This window comes from Danio rerio, chromosome 7 (assembly GCF_049306965.1).
Source record: "Danio rerio strain Tuebingen ecotype United States chromosome 7, GRCz12tu, whole genome shotgun sequence".
In the NCBI taxonomy this organism is placed as follows: Eukaryota; Metazoa; Chordata; class Actinopteri; order Cypriniformes; family Danionidae; genus Danio; species Danio rerio.
This window is the reverse complement of record NC_133182.1, coordinates 9,961,355-9,984,000: the sequence shown is the minus strand read 5'-3', so window position 1 is coordinate 9,984,000 and position 22,646 is coordinate 9,961,355. Positions and strand designations below refer to the sequence as shown.

At 38.5% G+C, this 22,646-nt stretch overlaps 1 protein-coding gene across 5 annotated transcripts in view; it reads right to left on the bottom strand.

Moving 5' to 3' along the window:
- adamts17 (ADAM metallopeptidase with thrombospondin type 1 motif, 17) overlaps window positions 1–22,646 on the bottom strand; it is a 334,091-nt gene that overhangs the window by 213,782 nt on the left and 97,663 nt on the right. For 3 of the 5 annotated variants that reach the window (XR_012383118.1, XM_073908056.1, XM_073908057.1), the window contains exon 7: window positions 16,355–16,398. Coding sequence is in view for 4 of the 5 variants with exons in the window: in XM_073908056.1 (XP_073764157.1) it covers window positions 16,355–16,398 (44 nt within the window). In the remaining variant the exon portion in view is untranslated. The remainder of the gene's footprint in view (window positions 1–16,354; window positions 16,399–22,646) is intronic. The other 2 variants (XM_073908058.1, XM_073908059.1) reach the window with 1 other exon arrangement.

The following is a 22,646-nucleotide window of genomic DNA, read 5'->3' as shown; positions in this document are numbered from 1 at the left end:
AAAAGGAAGAGAAAAAAAAGGAAGAGAAAAAAAAAGGTATTAATAAATAAAAAACATGTTTACAAACACACAATTTACATAATATTCATATATGGTTCCCAAAGATAGTCAAAGTTCTTCTGCTTGCCTTTGATGATATAAGTTAGTCTCTCCAGTCCAATACAGTTCAATATTTCTTTTTTACATTTCTATGGATGGAGCATCCATGTGTTTCCAGTATAATGCAATAGCCCTTCTAGCTTGAAGGAAACCAAAATCCAAAATTCTTGTATTTCCAATTGTAAGTTCCTTAGGATACAACCCAAGAATACAGAGCTTGGCATTTAAAGGAATTTTAATATTAAACATGTCTGACATACATACAGTTATATCTTTCCAAAACATTTGTATTTTAGGACATTGCCAGAGGCAGTGATATAGTGTACCTTTATCATCTAAACATTTAGAACACACATCTGGAATATTAGCAGACATATGATGAAGTTTCACAGGGGTTATATACATTCTCATTAACCATTTATATTGAAGTAGTTTAAACCTGGTATTTATTGTTTGCGTTTGAGCTTTTAAGCAAACATAATTCCAGTCTGCCTCGTCTATCTCCTCTTGCATATCTGCTTTCCATGCATTTAATTTATCCAATGTTGACTCATTACTATGTTTGACCATAAAATTGTAATATATAGAAACATGACCTCTTCCTTCTAAATTTTGGATAGTTATTTCCTCCAATTTTGATAAAGATGGTATACAACTAATCTGTGTTTCTTTTGATGACATGTAACTCTTTAACTGTAGGTATTTAAAGAAATGTTTTTTAGGAACCACATATTTTTTTTACATAAAAGCTCAAAGGAAAGTAAAATCCCATCTTCATACAAATCTCTTATACTTTGGATGCCTCTTGTATTCCACAACTTGAAACCTCCATCTTTATTACCAGGAATAAATTGTTTATTACCCCAGATAGAAGTGAACTGTGACAATTTGGGTACATTATCGCTTAGAGGAGATTTTAGCTGAATCCAGCACTGAATTGGGAGAGATTCTGGAAGCTGTTTTGTCAAATCATGCTTGCTGTGTATTTTATTGCTGTGGATGCATGGAAAAAGAAGAATGGATGGATGAAAGTGTGGATAGATAAGAGAATAATAATTATGGACGGAGAGATAGATGAACGGATGTTTGGACAGATTTATAAATTGATGAAATGGGTGGGTGGATGGGAAGAGATCAATGGATAATTGGATAGATGGATGACGAAGAAGTAGAATACAACAGACTAAAAATGGAAGGAAGGATGGATACATGGATGGATGGATGGATAGATAGATGGATGAATGGATGGATGGATGGATGGATAAATGGAGGGATGGAGGTATTGAATGAATGAATGGATAACAGTATGACAGAACAAGAAATGTTTTTATAGACGGATGGATCATGGCTAAATAAATGGATTGAAAGAAAAACAGATAGAATTGTAGAATAACAGCAAGACAGACAGACAGACAGACAGACAGACAGACAGACAGACAGACAGACAGACAGACAGACAGACAGATAGATAGATAGATAGATAGATAGATAGATAGATAGATAGATAGATAGATAGATAGATAGATAGATAGATAGATAGACAGACAGACAGACAGCCCTCAGCATAAGCGATGACAGCTCAGAGAACAGTGAACCAGATTGAGGAGGCAGTGACATCATCAGCTGTATTTGAGCTCCAGGGCTTCGGGTCCCACAGCTCACATCATCCACAAAACTCACACAACATGGCTAAAAACACACAGCGCTGCGACACATTTAGCCGATTATTTATCTGGGGTTAATTTGCCATCAGCGCATGTAGAGTGGTCTGCATTCACAAGCTGAGCCCTTTCGTGACGAGAGCAGATTCTACCAGCTCAGCAGCCCAGGCGGCTCTGGATGAACACAGACAAATGCTGTGTTTTTAGTGCTGAGGTCAGCTGATTTAAACATGTCCCACCACAGCCAGCATGCCAAAGACAGCCATCCAATGCAGGAGCAGCTTTGCATGTACAGCTGAAGTCAGAATTATTATTCCTCCTGAATATTTTCCCCCAGTTTCTGTTTAACGGAAATATTTTTTTCAACACATTTCTAAACATAATGGTGAACAGCAGAAAATAGAAACTCATGGAGAAGATATTTTGAAGAATGTTACAAATGGGTAACCATTGATATACACAGAATAAGAAACAAATACTATGGAAGTCAATGGTTATGTGTTTCTAACATTCTTCAAAATATCTTCATCTGTGTTCAGCAGAAAAAAAGAAACTCATAGAGAATATATTTTGAAGAATGCTAAAAATGGGTAACCATTGACTTTGAGTAAAAAGAAAAAAAGAATTAAAGCTGCAAGCAGCGATGATAGGGACCTCGCACCCGGGCTCACCGCCGCCCGGTGGCCTCAGGATGATAGAGAACAGCGAACAATAATATTTTAAGCCGATATATATAAAGAAGCCGAGAAAATCACAGATTTATGCCAAACTTCCCCCTGTCAGCAGGTGGCGCTATGACTGTGACTCAAGATTGGTATGTAGTTGTCTTCAGGAGAGGACTTTTATCCACCATGTTAAGTTTCACGCTGATCGGACATTGTGTGGTTGAGTTATTAGCCAAAATTCCTTCCGTCACTAGGTGGCGCTATGACTGACTAATATTGGCATGTATATGTGTTCAGGAGAGGACTTTTATCAACCATGTGGAGTTTCAGGCAGATCAGACATTGTGTGGTTGAGTTATAAGGACTTCCTGTTCCATGGCGAAGCATTGAGGTTTGTCATGCCACAACGGACACGCCCCTCTGCGAAAACTCTAGATTGTCACAATATATCATCGCTAGAGCTTTCAGATGACACCACCCAAATTTGGTGCTGATACTATAAAATTTGTGAGAGAAGTTCGTGACAGTGTAAAACATGAAATTTCCTGCGGCCAGCAGGTGGCGCTATAACTTTTCCTGGATTTCGGCATTTTAAAGTGTTTAGGTCAGGACTCTTATCAAACGTGTGTATTTTGAGCCAGGTAGGATAAAGCATGCCTGAGTTATAATGACTTCCTGTTTTGTGGCGAATCGTCAAAGTTTGCGAGGCCGCCACAGACACGCCCATCGACGAAAACTCTAAAGCTTCGCAATTTAACATCGCCAAGGCCTTTAGATGACAAAACCCAATTTTGGTATCGATCGGATAAAATCCCTAGGAGGAGTTTGTTAAGATACAACGCCTGGAAATGGCAAAATTGCCACTTATTCGCCGTAGGAAGTTAAAAATATCCGACTTCCTGTTGGGTTTGAGATATGGCTCCAAGAGACTTTTTCGTATGTTTTGGCGTGTTTGAGGTGTGTGCCAATTTTCGTGCATGTGCGTGATACGTAGATCGGGGGCTCGTCCGTTTAATTTTTATAGGTGGCGCTGTCGAGTCATATAGCCACACCCACTTCATTATTATTATGGGGATGTGTTCAGGAGAGGACTTTTATCAACCTTGTGAAGTTTCAGGCAGATCGGACATTGTGTGGTTGAGTTATAAGGTCTTCTTGTTCTATGGCGAAGCGTTGAGGTTTGTCATGCCGCCAAGGACACGCCCCTCTGCCAAAACTCTAGATCTTCACAATATATCATCGCTAGAGCTTTCAGATAACACAACCCAAATTTGGTGCTGATACGAAAAAATTTGTGGGAGGAGTTTGTTACACTGTAAAACATGTCATTTCCTGTGGCCAGCAGGTGGCGCTATATCTGTATCTAGATATAGGCATGTAAACGTGTTCAGGTCAGGACTCTTATCAAAGGTGTGATATTTGAGGCAGATCGGATAATGCATGCCTGAGTTATACCGACTTCCTGTTTTGTGGCGAATCGTCAAAGTTTGCGAGGCCGCCACGGACACGCCCATCGACGAAAACTCTAAAGCTTCGCAATTTAACATCGCCAAGGCCTTTAGATGACAAAACCCAATTTTGGTGTCGATCGGATGAAATCCCTAGGAGGAGTTCGTTAAAATACAACGCCTGGAAATGGCAAAAATGCCACTTTTTCGCCGCAGGAAGTTAAAAATATCCGACTTCCTGTTGGGTTTGAGATATGGCTCCAAGAGACTTTTTCGTATGGTTTGGCATGTTTGAGGTGTGTGCCAATTTTCGTGCATGTGCGTGATTCGTGTATCGGGGGCTCGTTCGTTTAATTTTTCTAGGTGGCGCTGTCGAGTCATTTTGCCACGCCCACTTCCGAGACCCATATCAACCTGCTATTTACACCGCGTTTGGTGTGTGGGCAAATTTTCATGAGTTTTCGGGCATGTTTAGACCCTCAAAAGTGCCCCGATAGGGGGCGGAATAATAATAATAATAATAAAAAACGGAGCAATTCCAATAGGGCCTACGCACCGTTTCGGTGCTCGGTCCCTAAAAATACTACAGAAATCAATAGTTACCAATTTCCAGCGATCTTTAAACTATCTTCTTTTGTGTTCAACAGAAGAAAGAAACTCATAAAGAATATATTTTGAAGAATGTTACAAATGGGTAACCATTGACTTTCCTAGAATCAAAAACAAATACTGTGGAAGGCAATGGTTACTAGTTTCTATAATTCTTTGAAATATCTTTTGTGTTCAGCAGAAAAAAACACATAAAGAATAAATTTTGAAGAATGTTAAAAATTGGTAACCATTGACTTCCATAGAATAATAAAAAAAAAAAAACTACAAAAGTTGATGGTTACCAACTTCCAACATTCTTTAAAATATCTTATTTTGTGTTCAACAGAAGAAAGACACTCATAAACAATATATTTTGAAAAAAAAAACGTTACTAATAGGTAACCATTGACTTCCAACATTCTTTAAATTATCTTATTTTGTGTTCAACAGAAGAAAGAAACTCACAAAGAATATATTTTTAAGAATGTTACAAATGGGTAACCATTGACTTTCCAAGAATCAAAAACAAATACTGTGGAAGGCAATGGTTACCAGTTTATGTCATTCTTTAAAATATCTTTTGTGTTCAGCAGAAAAAAAAAACACATGAAGAATATATTTTGAAGAATGCTACAAATTAGTAAACTTTGACTTCCATAGAATATAAAAACAAACAAATACTACCAAAGTTGATGGTTACCAACTTCCAACATTCTTTAAAATATCTTCTTTTGTGTTCAACAAAATTTTGAAGAACGTTACTAATAGGTAACCATTGACTTCAATAGAATAAAAAAAAGAAAATACTATGAAAGGCAATGATTACTAGTTTCCAACATTTTTTTTTAAATATATTCTTTTGTGTTCAACAGAATAAAGAAAAAAGAAAATTTTGAAGAATGTTAAAAACTGGTAACTATTGACTTCCATAGAATAATCATTTAAAACATACTACAGAAGTTGTTCTTTAAAAAATATCTTATTTTGTGTTCAGTAGAAAAGGTACTTCATAAAGAATATATTCTAAAGAATGTTACAAATGGGTCACCATTGACTTTCATAGAACAAAAAAACAAATACTATGGAAGGCAATGGTTACAAGTTTCCATCATTCTTTGAAATATCTTCTTTTCTGTTCAGCAGAAAAAGAGACTCATAAAAAATATATTTTGCAGAATGTTACAAACGGGTAACCACTGACTTCCATAGAAGAAAAAAAATACTATAAAAGTCAAGGGTAACATTGTGACCTGTGAAGGATACGTCAATGATGTCATTTTCAGATTTGGGTGACATATTAACTGAATAACTTTTTATAATACTGTAATCACAAATGTGTGGTTATAACCAACAAATGAACCTGCACAGGGAACTCTGTCTGCATAGGGCTTTCCTGAGTTTAATGAACTGTTTTCCATGCATGCTCCATTTAAAGCTTCAGTTTTAGAGTCACGCTCTGAAGCTTACCTCTCAAGCCCTCAAACAGCCCACAGAAATCAGAAAACGGCAGATTGAACATCCTGTGCAGAAGGGCTTATAAAACCCATGGAGACGATGCTCAAAACTGAGCATTTCCACATTTCCCAGAACACCACACTTTACTATTCCCCTATTTACACATATACATTTGAAGTCAAAATTATTTACCTCCTGTGAATTGTATTCTTTTTCAAATACACTCACCGGCCACTTTATTAGGTACACCTGTCCAACTGCTCGCTAACGCAAGTTTCTAATTAGTCAATCAAATTGCAGCAACTCAATGCATTTAGGCATGTAGACATGGTCAAGACAATCTGCTGCAGTTCAAACCGACCATTAAAATGGGGAAGAAAGGTGATTTTAGTGACTTTGAATGTGGCATGGCTGTTGGTGCCAGACGGGCTGGTCTATTTCAGAAACGGCTGATCTACTGGGATTTTCATGCATAACCATCTCTAGGATTTACAGAGAATGGTCTGAAAAAGAGAAATTATCCAGTGAGCGGCAGTTCTGTGAGTGCAAATGCCTTGTTGATGCCAGAGGTCAGAGGAGAATGGCCAGACTGGTTCCAGCAGATAGAAAGGCAACAGTAACTCAAATAAGCACTCGTTACAACCGAGGTCTGCAGAAGAGCATCTCTGAACACACAACACGTCCAACCTTAAGGCAGATGGGCTACAGTAGCAGAAGACCACACCAGTTGAAGCTTATAACAGCTAAGAACAGAAAACTGAGGCTACAATTGGCAAAGGCTCACCAAAATTGGACAATAGAAGATTGGAAAAACGTTGCCTGGTCTGATGAGTCTCAATTTCTGCTGCAACATTCGGATGGTAGGGTCAGAATTTGGCGTCAACAACATGAAAGCATGGATCCATCCTGCCTCCTGCCTTGTATTAACAGTTCAGGCTGGTGGTGGTGGTGTAATGGTGTGGGGGATATATTCTTGGCACACTTTGGGCCCATTAGTACCAGTTGAGCATCGTGTCAACACCACAGCCTACCTGAGTATTGTTGATGACTATGTCCATCCCTTTATGACCACAGTGTACACATCTTTTGATGGCTACTTTCAGCAGGAAAACATGCCTAGTCATAAAGCGTGAATCATCTCAGATTGGTTTCTTGAACATGACAATGAGTTCACTGTACTCAAATGGCCTCCACAGTCACCAGATCTCAATCCAATAGAGCACCTTTGGGATGTGGTGGAACGGGAGATTCCCATCATGGATGTGCAGCTGACAAATCTGCAGCAACTGCGTGATGCCATCATGAAAATATGGAGCAAAATCTCTGAGGAATATTTCCAGTACCTTGTTGAGTCTATGCCCCGAAGGACAAAGGGAGTTCTAAAGGCAAAAGCGGGTCCAACCCGGTACTAGTAAGGGGTACCTAATAAAGTGGCCGGTGAAAGTATTTCCCAAATGATGTTTAACAGAGCAAGGAAGTTTTCACAGTATTCCCTATAATAAGTCTTATTTGTTTTATTTCAGCTAGAATAAAAAGCAGATTTAGATTTTTTAAAAACCATTTTAAAGTCAATATTATTAGCCGCCTTAAGCATTATATTCTTTTTAGTTGTCTACAGAACAGACCATTGATATACAATGACTTTCCTGATCACCCTAACTTTAACCTAATTACCCTAGTTAAGCCTTTTAATGTCACTTTAAGATGATTACTAGTATCTTGAAAAATATCTAGTCAAATATTATTTACTGTCATCATGGCAAAGATAAAATGAATCAGTTTTTAGAGATGAGTTATTAAAACTATTATGTTTAGAAAGAAATCTTCTTTCAGTTAAACAGAAATCGGGGGAAAATATATACAGGGGAGGCTGGCTAATAATTCTGACTTCAACTGTACATGAAACAGAAGAGCAGGACAGAGCAATGGAAACTTCAACAAACACACTCTCCATCCAGGGATTTTAAGTTCACGTTTCTGCATGCTATGTGTGTATCCTTCAGCTGAATGCAAGCATTATGATGGAGATAGACCATCATTTAAAGCTCAGCTCGCTGCAGCGTCGCTTCATTGAAGCAAATATCAATAAACAGTGTAAAGTTGGGACGGATGAAATGTGAGTTGCTTATTATGACAAAACCTCCTACATCCGAGTCAGGACACGATAGAAATACCAAAACCCTGAGGGATGTTTGCCTGTTTGTTTTAGCGGTCAAAATTTGCACATACAGTAGCCTATTATTTAAATACAGAGTGCCTACACATTTTACTACTAAAACTCTTTGACTTTACTAAGTTTTTAAAGTAAATTTGTAGGTTGATTAGGAAAAGTTATTGGAATTTTTTGACATTGAAGAGTGGCTTATTAATTAATCAATTAATAATATATTAATAATATAATAATCAATTAATAATAATTTTTTGACCCATTATTAATCGGGGTCACCACAGCGGAATGAACTGCCAACTTATCCAGCATCTGTTTTATGCAGGCAGATTAGTGCAGCGGCAGCAGTTATGCGGTCATTGTACCGGTCTGTTGTGGTAAAGAAGGAGCTGAGCTGAAAGGCAAAGCTCTCGATGTACTGGTCGTGAACGTGAATTGCGTAAATACTGTAGCAAATCGCGACATTCGCGCCGCTTTAACCAATCAGGAGCTTGCTCTTGTGGGGGTGTGATTAGGACGTAGCGCCTGTTGTTGATGTCCCAGGGGAAAATTCTCCTTCACACACCGACAACAGTTCATCAAACTGGGCTCGGCTCAGTCAGAAGCACCGCTGAAAGCCTCTGTCATCCAGGTTAGGTTCTGAAGGAGTTGATCATCTCAGAGAGCTGGGTGCACCTCTGAAAGGATCTAGTAGACTCAGACACAGCGCTGAACATATCAGCGCTGTTTTTCAGCCTTCATAAAGCACATAAACACAGCTATTTTCTCAATAAAATCCATGTTAGCGATTTAGCAACCAAGCTACAGTCACCGGGCAGACAGAAGCCCTGCCCATCACGTGAATCAGCATCTGTTCTGAAGTGAATTTGACGTGCAAATGAAGCGGATTTGACGCGTAAACGAAGCGAACAAGGTGGCGATGCAGTGGCGGAGTGGATAGCACGTTCGCCTCACAGCAAGAAGGTTGCTGGGTCGCTGGATGAGTGTGTGTGTGAATGTGTGTGTGGATGTTTCCCAGAGATGGGTTGCGGCTGGAAGGGCATCCGCTGCATAAAAACTTGCTGGATAAGTTGGCGGTTCATTCCCCTGTGGCGACCCCGGATTAATAAAGGGACTAAGCCGACAAGAAAATGAATGGATGAATGAAGTGAACAACTCAAAATGTTCACACGTCTATTTACTCGCAAATAGGGTGATTTATCCGCGCATTGTGCGTCTGGTGTGAACACAGCATCAGACTGCTGCCCTCCGACCCGGCCCCAGATAAGTGAAAGAAAATGAATGAATAATTGAATTAACATTTTTAATACAGGTTAAAATCGACTTCGTCTTTTGAGGCGCAGGTGATTTTTCTTTCCATTCTTCTTTTTGATATTTGGCGTCAGATTATTAGGAAGTGATGATTTTTGATTCGTTGGATTGAACCAGTGCTTTATTTGCAAATGTTTCAAGCTATATTTCAGGTCTGCACACACATTTTACAGTGTAAGGCGCAAGCAACTTTTCCTCCCACTTTTCTTATTGATAGTTGACATCAGGTTATCAGGATGTGATGATTTTGTTCTCTTTGACTCGTTGGATTGAACCAGCTGAAAGTGGTTATTTCCAATGGAGGAAGGCGTATGTGAGGCAAGGCGCTCACACTTTACAGCCGCACCAAGTTGAGATGACAGGGAGCTTCGGGGAAATGCAAACGGCTGAAGCTTAAGGGGAAGACACAATGAAAAGTACACAGGTTTGCAAACCCACCTAAAGTTACAAACAATAGCGCCGATGAGAGCAATCGTGGTGAATGTTGATCAGCCAGTCGAGATCACTCGAGTGTTTTCGGAGAGAGTGCTGAAAGACTCGGTGGATCTACTGTTTATAATGGCCCGAATCTCGATACATTACATTCACTGTGTTCAGCGCAAATGGCAGAAAGACGATGCCAGGAAGCTCATTCGCAGGAAGACGATGAAAGCAGATGTGTTGAGCCCAATGAGCCTTACATCTAAAAATAGAGCAAGGGAGTTTCTTTGGTGACATGGCTTTGACTCACATGCTGAAAATGGTGGACGTGAAAACAATAAACTGAGGATGTGGTAATGCGCGCCTGTCAATCAATATTTGTGGGCGGGGGGCCGCACTCCTACGTCAAGTTGAGGTCGGTCTTAAAACCGCTCCAATTGGTCCACCGTTAATATGTTGTTTAATTGAAGAAAAAAAAAGACTGGGTGTGTTTATATCACCCCAATATGACAGTCTATACAATATACCTACACACATGTCTGTCCAAACAGCTTGAGAAGTAGGTTTTTAACTATAGGTGCCATTTAAAGACTTAACTAGTTTATTTAGGTAACAGTTAGGTTAATTAATTCAATTCAATTATAGTATAGCGATGTATAACGATGGTTTGTTCTGTAGACTACTGAAAAGAAATATTGCTTAACCGGGCTAATAATATTGACCTTAAAATGTTTCGTTTTTTTATTCTAGCCGAAATACAATATTAGGACTTTTTCCAGAAGAATGTGTTAAACATAATTTTTAAAATATTTGAAAAAGAAAACAAAAATCACGTTAGGGCTAATCATTTTGACTTCAACTATAGCCCTTGTATTGTTCTTCTGTACAAGTTCCAGCTCTTCTATATCAGATCTCACTTGAGTTTTGGACTGTAGCTCGGGGCGAGGAACTCGAAGAAACAGAGACTTCAAAAGCCAGGAAGTGAATGTGAGATGGGAGACTTTAAGCCCGAGGTATGAGCTTATCCCTTCTCAATCAAACCCTATCTCAATGGGATCCTTGTACATCGGCTGAAAAAAAAAAAGAGGAGCTCCGTTTAAACACAGACTTCTGAATGATCTCCAGGACGAGGCGTCTCCGCTCCTCCTACCTGAGTCAATGGGGGAAATTCCTCCCGTCTAATAATTACAACCTTTAACTGGAGTTCAAAGGTGTTTCCAGAAGGTTAGATGTGCACTTAAATGAAACGAGAGGAAATGCAATCAAGATGATGCTGCGTGTGCTTCTTCCCACAACTGTCCCATTTAAGCAGGTGAATAAGTTATATCGACTTACAAAATAAATACACTCACCGGCCACTTTTTTGGGTACACCTTACTAGTACAGGGTTGGACCCCTTTTGCCTTCAGGACTGCCTTAATCCTTCATGGCATAGATTCAACAAGCCACTGGAACTATTTCTCTGAGATTTTGCTCCATATTTTCATGATAGCATCACGCAGTTGCTGCAGATTTGTCGGCTGCACATCCATGATGCCAATCTCCCGTTCCACCACATCCCAAAGGTGCTCTATTGGATTGAGTTCTGGGGACTGTGGAGGCCATCTGAGTACAGTGAACTCTGTGTCATGTTCAAGAAACCAGTCTGATGTGATACGCGCTTTATGACATGACACATTATCCTGCTGGAAGTATAGCCATCAGAAGATAGGTACTTCCATATGTCCCTCTAGCTACATAATTCACAATCTCCAGAAATGTATAATATGCTACATTTTCAGAATGAGCCTATGCTGTTTTCAAAACAGGCTCATTGTGGATACATACCCCTGTCTACATTTCTGGAGATCGCAAATTATGTAGCCAGATGAACATATGGCTGCATGTTGTCTTTAAAACAAACGCTACAAGATGATATGACGCTGATAATGGCTTCTGTTCCTTTTTATGTTACCGATAAACGCTAACCTCCATATAAACGGCTTTTCCAGAGTTACCAGATTGCCCAGTGGCTTGCTGCATACTTTGGCGGATTTGGGTCACTGAGCAGAGTTGACCGTGATGACAGGGTTCGAGTTTAGCGAAGAACGGTACCAGAAACCAGGTAAAACATTAGCGAATAAATATGCGACTGAGACGGCTTTTCAAAACACTATCAGTTGGGTTTAGGGTGGGTCAGTTGGTCAGTCAGTCAATTAGTCAGTCGACAGCAAGCTGGCCAGGGGTGCGTTTCCTTAAACCATCCTTAGCTAAAAGTTAGCAAGTTCCGTCGTTACAAACATAGTTCATTGATTTGCCATTTACCAAATCCATCGTTCCGACAAACATTCGCAAACTGCATCGCAAACTTGTGCACTTGCAACTACACCTCTAGTGCTGTAGTTAGAAACATAGTTCCTGGCTGGGCTGTTTACGTTATAACTAACGTGCTTCAAACGATGGATTTGTGACAGAGAAAAACTACGGGTTTTGGGAAACACTCGTCACTACATCATTCTCTTCCCAACCTAAGCACCGTACTATGATAGTTCAGCCACGAGTTGTGTTATTGTTTGGGAAACGCACCCCTGGGCTGAAGTGTAAATTGCACCCTCTAGTGCAGGGGTCTCAAACTCAATTTACCTGGGGGCCGCAGGAGGCAAAGTCTGGGTGAGGCTGGGCCGCATAAGGGATTTCACAAAAAAAAAGTCCTTAAATGTCATTATTAACAGTTTTAATTATTTCTTCTGAACATGAAGTGTCCTGAACATTAATAGAGCATTGAGTGAAGATTATGAACAGTTCTTCTGAACATGGCATCTTTTGCCTACTTCTTGCTGCCAGAGACTTGACAGCGCTTCTTCTCACAAATCTGAACCACATTTGGCTTTAGAGCGGAAGCAGTTGAGACCCTCAGTATGGCTTGAAGATGATCATCATTAAGTCTAGACCTGTCTAGACTCACTCAAAACTTCCATTCCCTCACCTAAACAAAAGGCGTATATATGTATAAATAAAACATCCCCACCCCACTCCAGTCACATCAGTCTGTACCAGTCTGTATCTACCTATAATATATATAAGATGCAGGCTGTAGCTAGGTAGGTGGCAGGCTGCAGATAGGTAGCTAAGTGGCAGGCAGGGGCGGGAACAGCTTACCTTGGTTCTGGCCGGCGCGAGTTCCCTCCTAACACTTCCCGCCCGTCACAGCGTCTAACAAAGGGGCGGGGTGCGTGGTGTTGTCACCGGCATCCCCGCCCCTTTGTTTACACGGCGGGCGGGGAATGCCAGTGACCGCTGTGTACGGATAGAATCAGCGGAGCGGGGAGCGCTCTCTCTCCCCGCTCCGCTGATTTTGTCAGTGTACAGCGGTCAACGCGGGCCACAAAATATTGCACTGAGGGCCGCAAATGGCCCGCGGGCCGCGAGTTTGAGACCCCTGCTCTAGTGGATTCATGCAAGAAGAGGATGACCGAGAGAAATTTGAGATCATCAAAAAGCATACGCAGTGGTCTGTGCTGGATTTGCAAAAACAAAAGCTGCGAGCAGACGTACCTCCGGTTACGTATTTCACTGTTCCCAGGAATGTAGACCTGCGTACGTATCCGCAATGAGTCTGGGTTGCTCTTTTAAAAGTCACCTAAATGCTTTTAACAGTGTAGGAACAAAAATACTATTAAATACAATTGTATGTTAAAATACAAATGTTGTTTTTTCTGCATTTTTCACCATATCGTCCTTTGTGTTCAACAAAAAAAAAAAACTCAAACAGGTTTTAAACCTAAAGTGGAGGACAAGTAAATGATCACAGAACTTAAACCATGCTTTTAACCCTACAGCCAATGGACTGGAGACCATATACAGTCAAATAACTGAAGAATTACATCATGCGAGTGTTAAATGAGAAACAAAGATGTGGAACAGAAATAGAAAGCCTGCTTATCTTATGTGTCTTGACATAGAGGCCTTTGCTTGGCTGCTATCACAGACTGCGAGTCTTTCACGGTTGATGTCAATGTTCCCTAAAGAAACTGGGCCACCCGTACAGAGAGACGTCCATTCAGACTCATCATTCTAGAGATGCCGTTCCCAGTTTCTCTATAATAGCACCACTGTGACCGAATCATTGCTAGCATGCCGGAACAATTATGGGCTGCTCCGATTGTCTGGAACTGAACAAATGGTTCTTGAGGTGCTTCTATGCGCTTGCGATCTGTTCTGGGCGTGATGATGGTCTCATGGTATGCAGATGTAAATGAAAAGCAGGACCCTGACGAGTGTGTTTAGAAACTCCTTTAACAAACACCTTTAACAAACAAATTCTGCTCCATAGCCTATTAGGTGGGCTACAAAGTCAGTTTTGAAGTTGCTTGTAGATTTAACAAAAAAACAAATCCATCAATCAATCAGTCAAGAGCAGTGAGTGACTTAGTCCTCGTCTTTTGTTGTTAAATTAGTAATGATAAAAGCTGCAGGAATATGGTGTCACTTTAAAGGTTCACGAAACCCTCGAGTACTTTTTTAGAGATTTTTACAGATTTGTGTGTGTTGAGCATCAGTTAAGACAATGTTAGCACCTGTCAGCTTTAATTGTGGGGATAATTTGGAGCTTTTGTCAGCTAATTTCAGCTTCCGGGTTTAAAATGAAGTTTCACAAACTAATTTCGAGAGGAGCACGTGATATGATTGACTGCAGCTGGCCACTCATCTACACTCATTAGCTAGCCAATCGGATCGATCCAAACTCACTATAAATAACCTAGCTAAGATCTACTCCCTTATCTTCGTTTTCCGAAGAAACCCCCCATCCACCCCTTCTCCTCCTTTCCTCTTTTGCCGAGGGGAGCTCTCGAGAACACCTGACCTCGTGCTCCTCTCACATGCTTTATGGACCTGGCGGGAGCCCTGGGCTCAACTATCTCCGAGCTCAGGGTTCTCTCCCGGGACAGCATGCCAAACCTGCTAACTTGCTAACAAGTTGTCAAACAGTATCTAAGTGTGAACTCTTGAAATGATTTTTGAGGCGGGATCAAAATCAGCGGCGTATCGCAAAACTGCAAGTACAAAGATGACGCGTCAGTTTCTCATTATTATTCATAGCGGATTTTTCTTATCCTATAAGAAGAGCCTGCTTCTTAATTATTCATGACTGCGCATGCTTTCTAAATGCTAAGAAGACCTGCCAGTGCCAAGCTGTGAGACACAGGCCCACGGCACACAGTATTTAGCTGTTCATGAAGGGTCGTTTGTGTTTGTTTCCATGATCCACAAGGTTTGTTGCATGTTTTTCCCCGCAATCCTGTCAGGGCCAATACAGCAAAGCTGTATGTGTATAGCAAGCATTTTTGTCATGAGAGCAGTACGAAAACTGAAGAATGGCGAATGTTGTCTTTTATCAGGGGTTCGTTCACATTTAGACACATCACCGTGCTGCTGTGTTCACCAAAATCTTTTAGATTACCAGCAGGGCTAATGGTTAAAATAGACAGGGCAAGAGACCTGCAGCACTGAGTCTGCATTCAGACCCGGGGATTGAGGGAAAAGACCTCATTGTGTTTATATAAACATGATTATCTTTATAAGGATATAAATTGTGGTTGTGTGTGTGAAATTACGAATAACAAATGTAGCAGGGCATTAAATTACTGTTTATTTCTTTGCACTTTAACTTTGTTAACTATAAAATCATGCGTTTCCTTACAGTTTGTGTCTCATTTTGTGAGCTCCACGCCCATTATGATGCATCTTTTGAAAAAATTCTGAGGTAGACCTGTACCGAAAGTGGGGGGTGTCATGACCCTTTAGGAGCCATGCAGTTTTGATTTATGCTTTAATTCACACATTCTGTCTCGTTCTCAGCACTTTACATGTGTTTATTACATAACAAGCAGGGGAGTTGATCACTAAACCCCACATTTTGGACACATTTTTGCATGTACAGTATTTGACTATTAAAGTGCTTATATGCTTACAGTTTATGGTAAATTTATACCTGTGTGTCATACCTGTCAACATTTGGATATGAAAATAAGGGATGTGCCCACTATATGAAGGGATTTAAAAATCTTTTAAAAATCCCCAAATTACTAAATATATTCACCTGGAGCAGTTTCATTGTAAATAAACAGTTAAATGGTCAGTAATAAGTTTTATTATTATTATTATTTACAAAAGAAAAAATAAATAGCATAGCGGCAAATGAATTAGCAAACAGTTCAGCTTATTAAAATGAACAGCTATTATAAAGAAATATAATCAAATCTTCTTAGCTGTTTCTTCACTTACGAACTTACTAACGAATGAATCTCTTATTTATTTCGATTTGTTTGTTTTTTTTCGTTTGACTACATAAAACAAGTGCACACATTAAAGCTTTCTGAAGGCAAAAGGGGGTCCAACCTGGTACCAGTAAGGTGTAACTAATAAAGTGGCCGGTGAGTGTATATTTCATATTATGTTTTGAGGTTATTGTGTGTGGTTGTACATTCCCACAAAGCAACTATGAAAAGCATTTACAAAAGAATAAAATACATTTTTAAAAAAGCTAGATATACTCACCAACTGTGTCACAAGGCTCATCTTTGTGGACGCAGAAGTCTGTTCTAGTGAGAGGAAACAAGACCAGAGAGAAAAAGAGAGACACGTTTTAGCTAATAGTAAGAAAAGAAAATGCAGTCTTTTGTAGATTAAACCTGAATTAGGTCAGTAGTATTAGCCCTCCTGTATACCTTTCCCCAATTTCTGTTGAACGGAGAGAAGATTTCTTAAACACACTAAACATAAACATTTCTAATAACTGATTTATTTTATCTTTACCATGATGACAGTAAATAATATTTTTCAAGACACTTCTATACAGCTTAAAGTGACATTTAAAGGCTTAACTAGGTTAATTAGGTTAACTAGGCAGGTTATTGTAATTAGGCAAGTTAATGTATATTGATGGTTTGTTCTGTAGACTATCGTAAAAAATATATAGCTTAAAGGGGCTGATAATATTGACCTTAAAATGGTGTTTAAAAACATTTTAAACTGCTTTTATTCTAGCTGAAATAAAAACAAATCAGACTTTCTCCAGAAGAAAAAAATATTATCAGACATACTGTGAAAATTTCCTTGCTCTGTTTAACATCATTTGGGAAATAATTACAAAAGGGGGTTAATAATTTTGACTTCAACTGTATATATTTCATATCACAGCCTCTTGTGAATAGCTAAGTGAAACGTTTCAAATTGCGATTGTAATTTGATTTCGATTTATTGCACAGTCCTACTCAATGTAAGTGTTTAGTTTTTACACTTGGAAAATATTTTAACAATACAAACATTTTTAAAAATGTAAAAGGTGTTCAAGGTCGTTGAAAAAGTGTTGCTAGGTGTTTGCTAGGGTGTTCTGAGTGGTTGCTAGGCGTTTGCTAGGGTGTTGCTATGTGGTTGCTATGTGTTGCTAAGGTGGTTGCTAAAGTGTTGCTAGGCAGTTGCCAGGGTGTTGCTAGGTGGCTGCTAGAGTGTTCTGAGTGGTTGCAAAAGCATAGTGAGTGGTTGCTAGGCAGTTGCTAACATAAATTAGCATAGTTCTAGTATGAATTAGCATGTTGCTAGTATGTTTCCAGTATGAATTAGCATGTTAGTAAGAATTAGCATGTTGCTAGCATGTTTATAGGATAAATTAGTATGTTTCTAGTATGATTAGCTTATTGTTAGTATGTATTGGTTTGATGTTTGTATGTCCAATGTTAAGTCAATGGCAGTTTTTTTTTTTACAATGGAAGTCTATGGGACAGTTGCTAGAGTCCTGTAAGTGGTTGCTAGGGCAAAGTGGTTAAAAGTTCATCAGTGACTGGCAGACTGGTAGTCTGAGTTAAATGAGTCCAAACTTAAGTCTGTATGACAGTCTGGCGCAAAGTTATGAGATCATAAAGTTTGGTCCAATGTTAAGTCAATGGGACTTTTCTGAAATTTCTGGGTCTGTTTTCTGAAAACGATAATTCGGATTAGTTGGAAAAGATAGAGCAACCAGATTCAGACCAGTTTGGAGGTTTGGTGTTAGTTTGGTGGTTGTAGTATGAACGGTCTAGGAGGAGCTGCACATAGAAATTAGTCTCAGAAGAAGAAGTTCATGTAGTATAACAGTTTGTTGGCTTTTTCAAGCCTCCATAATAAACTGACCATTTTAATACAAATCCAAACAGAAAAGAAGCTATAAGATTACTGTAACTCTCTACTAGCTGGGCTTCCAGCTAACTCTATCAAGCCTCTTCAACTGCTCCAGAATGCAGCAGCACGAGTGGTCTTCAATGAACCTAAACGAGCACATGTCACTCCGCTGCTCATCCGTTTGCACTGGCTGCCAGTTGCTGCTCGCATCAAATTCAAAGCTCTGATGTTTGCCTACAAAGAGACTTCTGGCCTTGCTCCTTCTTATCTGCTCTCGCTTCTGCAGATCTATGTGCCCTCCAGAAACTTGCGTTCTGTGAATGAACGTCGCCTCGTGGTTCCATCCCAAAGGGGGAAGAAATCACTTTCGCGAACGCTCACGCTCAATCTGCCCAGTTGGTGGAATGAACTCCCTAACTGCATCAGAACAGCAGAGTCACTCGCTACTTTCAAGAAACGAATAAAAACTCAACTATTTAGTCTCCACTACACTTCCTAATCTGGAATTGCCTCTCTGAATATCACACTAACTGTACAAAAAAAAAAAAAAAAAAAAAAAAAACTAATACTACTAACACTTCCCTTCTTAGACTTTACAGACCTGAAACTTGCTTATAGCACTTATTCATTGTTGCTCTTGGTTGTGTAAATTGCTTCCTTGTCCTCATTTGTAAGTCGCTTTGGATAAAAGCGTCTGCTAAATGACTAAATGTAAATGTAAATGTAAGTAACAGGAATTGCATAACTGATGAATAACATCTTAAGCCTGAATGTATCCGTGAACAAATACGAGTTTCTTCATTTTTATTGTGCTTCTATGGATGCCTTTTGTATGAACTGATGATGTAATAATGCACTGTGGGAAAACCACAGCACTTTTGGTGTAATTGTGAGTTTTTCCTCCACAATGTGTTGATTGGTTTAGGGAGTAACACTTCAAAACCACAGTAATTATCCCAATACAGCACATTTTCTTCAACTATATTGTTTACATGAAGACTAAACCAGCCACAAAGCTCAAGAGAAGCAACAACAATACAAAAAAGCAAGCAGACAAGAGTGGCATGAACTCAAAATGACACTAAAACTGCAGACAGCAAAGGCAGAAGAGCATTTCTGTCACTTCTGATGAATAAAACCGCTAACTAGGACTCAAGACTGACACTTTACACACATGAGTGAGTCACAAAGCAAAAGCCTGTCAAAAAGTTGACTTAATGTCTGGGTTGGGTTTTACCCCCAGTCTAGCTAAAAATATGATGCCCAAATATGTTATATGGAAACGAAATAAAATACAAATACTGTGACGTTAGGCAAGCATCAGGGTCCAGGATAAAATAAAAGAAAGAAAGAAAGAAAGAAAGAAAGAAAGAAAGAAAGAAAGAAAGAAAGAAAGAAAGAAAGAAAAACAAAATAAAATAGAGTAAAATAAAATTAATAAATAAAAAAGAAAAAAGTTATATAAAATAAAATAACATAAAATAAAATAAACAAAAATGTATTAAAAATAATCCAATTAATTTAAATAAAAAAATAAAAAAGCTAAAAATATGTTCCTGAAATATGTCATATGAAAACAAAATAAAATACAAATACAGTGATGTGAGGCAAGCATCAGGGTCCAAGATAAAATTAAATTAAATTAACAAATAATAAAATAGCTAAAAATATAAACAAAATAAAATATAAATACAGTGACGTGAGACAAGCATCAGGGTTCAAGACAAAATAAAATAAATTTAAAATTAAATATGTTCCCCAAATATGTAATATGAAAATAAAATAAAATACAAACAGCCACATGAAGCAAGCGTCAGAGTCAAAAATATAAATAAAATATAAAAAAAATAGAATAAAACAAAACAAAAAACAGCATAGCTAAAAGTATGTTCCTAAAATATGTAATATAAAAACAAAGTAAAATATAAATACAGTCTTCATGGGTCCAGGATAAAATGTAATTAAATAAAAAAAAAAAAAAATTCAATGAAATTTAATAAATAAATCAATAAATAAATTAATAAATAAAATATAACGAAAACTAATAAAATAAAATAAAAAAATACAAATATAAATACAATTAAAATATGTTCCCTAAATGTGTAATATGAAAACAAAATAAAACACAAATACAGCCATGTGAAGCAAGCATCAGAGTAAAAAAATAAATAAATAAATTTACATTAAATTAAATTAAATAAAAAAATAATTTATTATTATTAAACTAATTTTAAATGAAATTAAATTAAATTAAATTAAATACATTTCCCAGTACTGGGTTGTGGCTGAAAGGGCATCTGTTGCGAAAATATATGCCAAAGTAGTTGGCAGTTCATTCCGCTGTGGTGACACCTAATAAATCAGGGACTAAGACGAAGGAAAATGAATGAATCATTGAAAATAAAATAAAATATTCTTTAAGTTTCTTTTACTTTAATTGGACAGCAATACATTCAGTCTTGTCTTTTGTTCAGTCGCATAACAAAAATACTTTCAGTATCATTAGAATATATAAAAATTAAGATCTATATGTATTATAGTACTATAATAAATGTAAATGTTTTCTAAATGTTACAACATAGAACAAATTTGGCAAATTTTGATGTCTATATGCCTAAATCCATTGAGTTGCTGCCATATGATTGGCTGATTAGAAATTTCCGTTAACGAGCAGGTGGACAGATGTACCTAATAAAGTGGCCGGTGAGTGTATTTTACCCCATAATTAAAATGTCTTTTGCGTTCAACATTATTTTGTAATAATTAAAAAAAAATGTTTTGCAAAAGTAAAACAACAACATGTTTTACTCAAACGAAAGCTTCATTTAATTTGTATTACAACATGTAGAACAAATTTAAGGTGTAAACTTAATAAACAAATCATAATAACAATACATCACCTCAAGAAAAAAAACATAATAAATTTAGCATGAACTCAAAATAAATCTACATTTTACAAATATCATATTTCATTTTTACCTGCATTTTATCAATAAGTTATTCAAAATATTAAATTCATAAAAAAAACTTTACTTACAATAAATAAATAGGCTTATTATGTTTATTAATATAACTTTAGTGAATGTAATTTGATTTGGACATTGTCAGGGGGCGTCTCATGAGAGATATTTATTGCATTGTGTTTTTGTCGGCTCAGTGTTCTGCCACTCCAGTAGGGTTAATATGTGTGTGTGTGTGTGTGTGTGTGTGTGTGTGTGTGTGTGTGTGTGTGTGTGTGTGTGTGTGTGTGCGTGCGCGTGCGTGTGTGTGTGTGATTATTATATCAGATCCGTGTTCCTGTGGAGCAAATGGAGCACATCTAAAGGCCAGTGCTGGGTGTGAAATGGCAAACAGATGCTTTAGAAGAGGCCGTTTTCCCACGCACCCGTCAGATGACTGAGCAAGGTGCCGACAGCGTCCTGTCAGCATCTGGACTTTAATCAATGAAATGTTACACTGCACTTATATGAAATACTCTGCAAACGTCCTAAGCACAATACCAGATTTGTTGGCCTTTTGCACAATTTATAATCATTCAGTCTCTTTGTTTAAAAAAAAAAAAGTAAATATGTACAAAAAACAACATCAGTTCCTCTTCAAGCAAAAGTCTATGTTTAATGTGGCTGCCCTGTTTTGTTCTAGTTGTCCAGACGTTTTCTGAAATAATGTGCTGGTAATGTCAGGCTTCTAATAGCACTTTGTAGAGTGTTATATCTTTCTTCTTATTGTCCAGGGGCCTCATGTACGAAGACTTGCGTTAAACTCATACTAAAACATTGCGTACGCACAAAGCGGTAAATGTGCATATGCAGTAAAAAATTCAGATGTATGAAACACTGCGTACGCGGAATCCCACGCATATTGTCTTTGTACATCCGAATTAACGTGAAACTGAGCGCATGTGCATGAGCGCAAAACCCCTCCCTGCCTCCTCCCCCTAATAAATATGGTAATGACTCTACTTTGGCACAACTAAATGAAACAGCAATGGCAAAAGCAACACAGAATGAATGAAACAGAATGTGAATTGGAGGTGCTGCTTTTGGAGGTAGAAAAACTGTGTTATTTGCAAGTTTGTCCTCCGTAATTAATAACAAAAGAAAAAAATAGAGTGGGAGAGTTTAGCTGACGCGGTTAACACAGTTGTGTCTGAACATCGCACTGATGAGTGAATTTTAAAAAAAGGTCCGATGTAAAGGTGGAAAATCGTGTAGTGTCTATTTAGGCTAAGTGCAGATAGCACACCTCATTGGAATGAGCTAGTTGAGTGAGTCCCATCCGTCACCGTTTGATTGACAGAGACAATATAACTAAAGAGAGCGGACGTTAGCAGCGTGAGTGGCGTAGCTCGTTTCAAGAGTTCACACTTAGCTGCTGATTGATAATAAAGCTAGTTTGGCGTGCTGTCCCGGGAGAGAGCCCTGAGCTTATAAGATCCTCGAGCCCTGGGCTCCCTCCAGTTGCAGGGCAAGAGGGGAGTTTGAGCTCAGGTAGATCTCGATGACTCCCCCTCTTGCTTGTTGTAGCTAAGTGTCAGATATGGATGCTGAAAGGTGTACTTAGAGTTTAGCTAAAGTATTTATATTAATTGTTTAGAGTGCTTGTTTTTGAACTGTGAGAGGAAACCGGAGGACCCGGGGAAAACCCACGCGACCACGGGGAAAACGAGCAAACTCCGCACAGAAATGCCGTC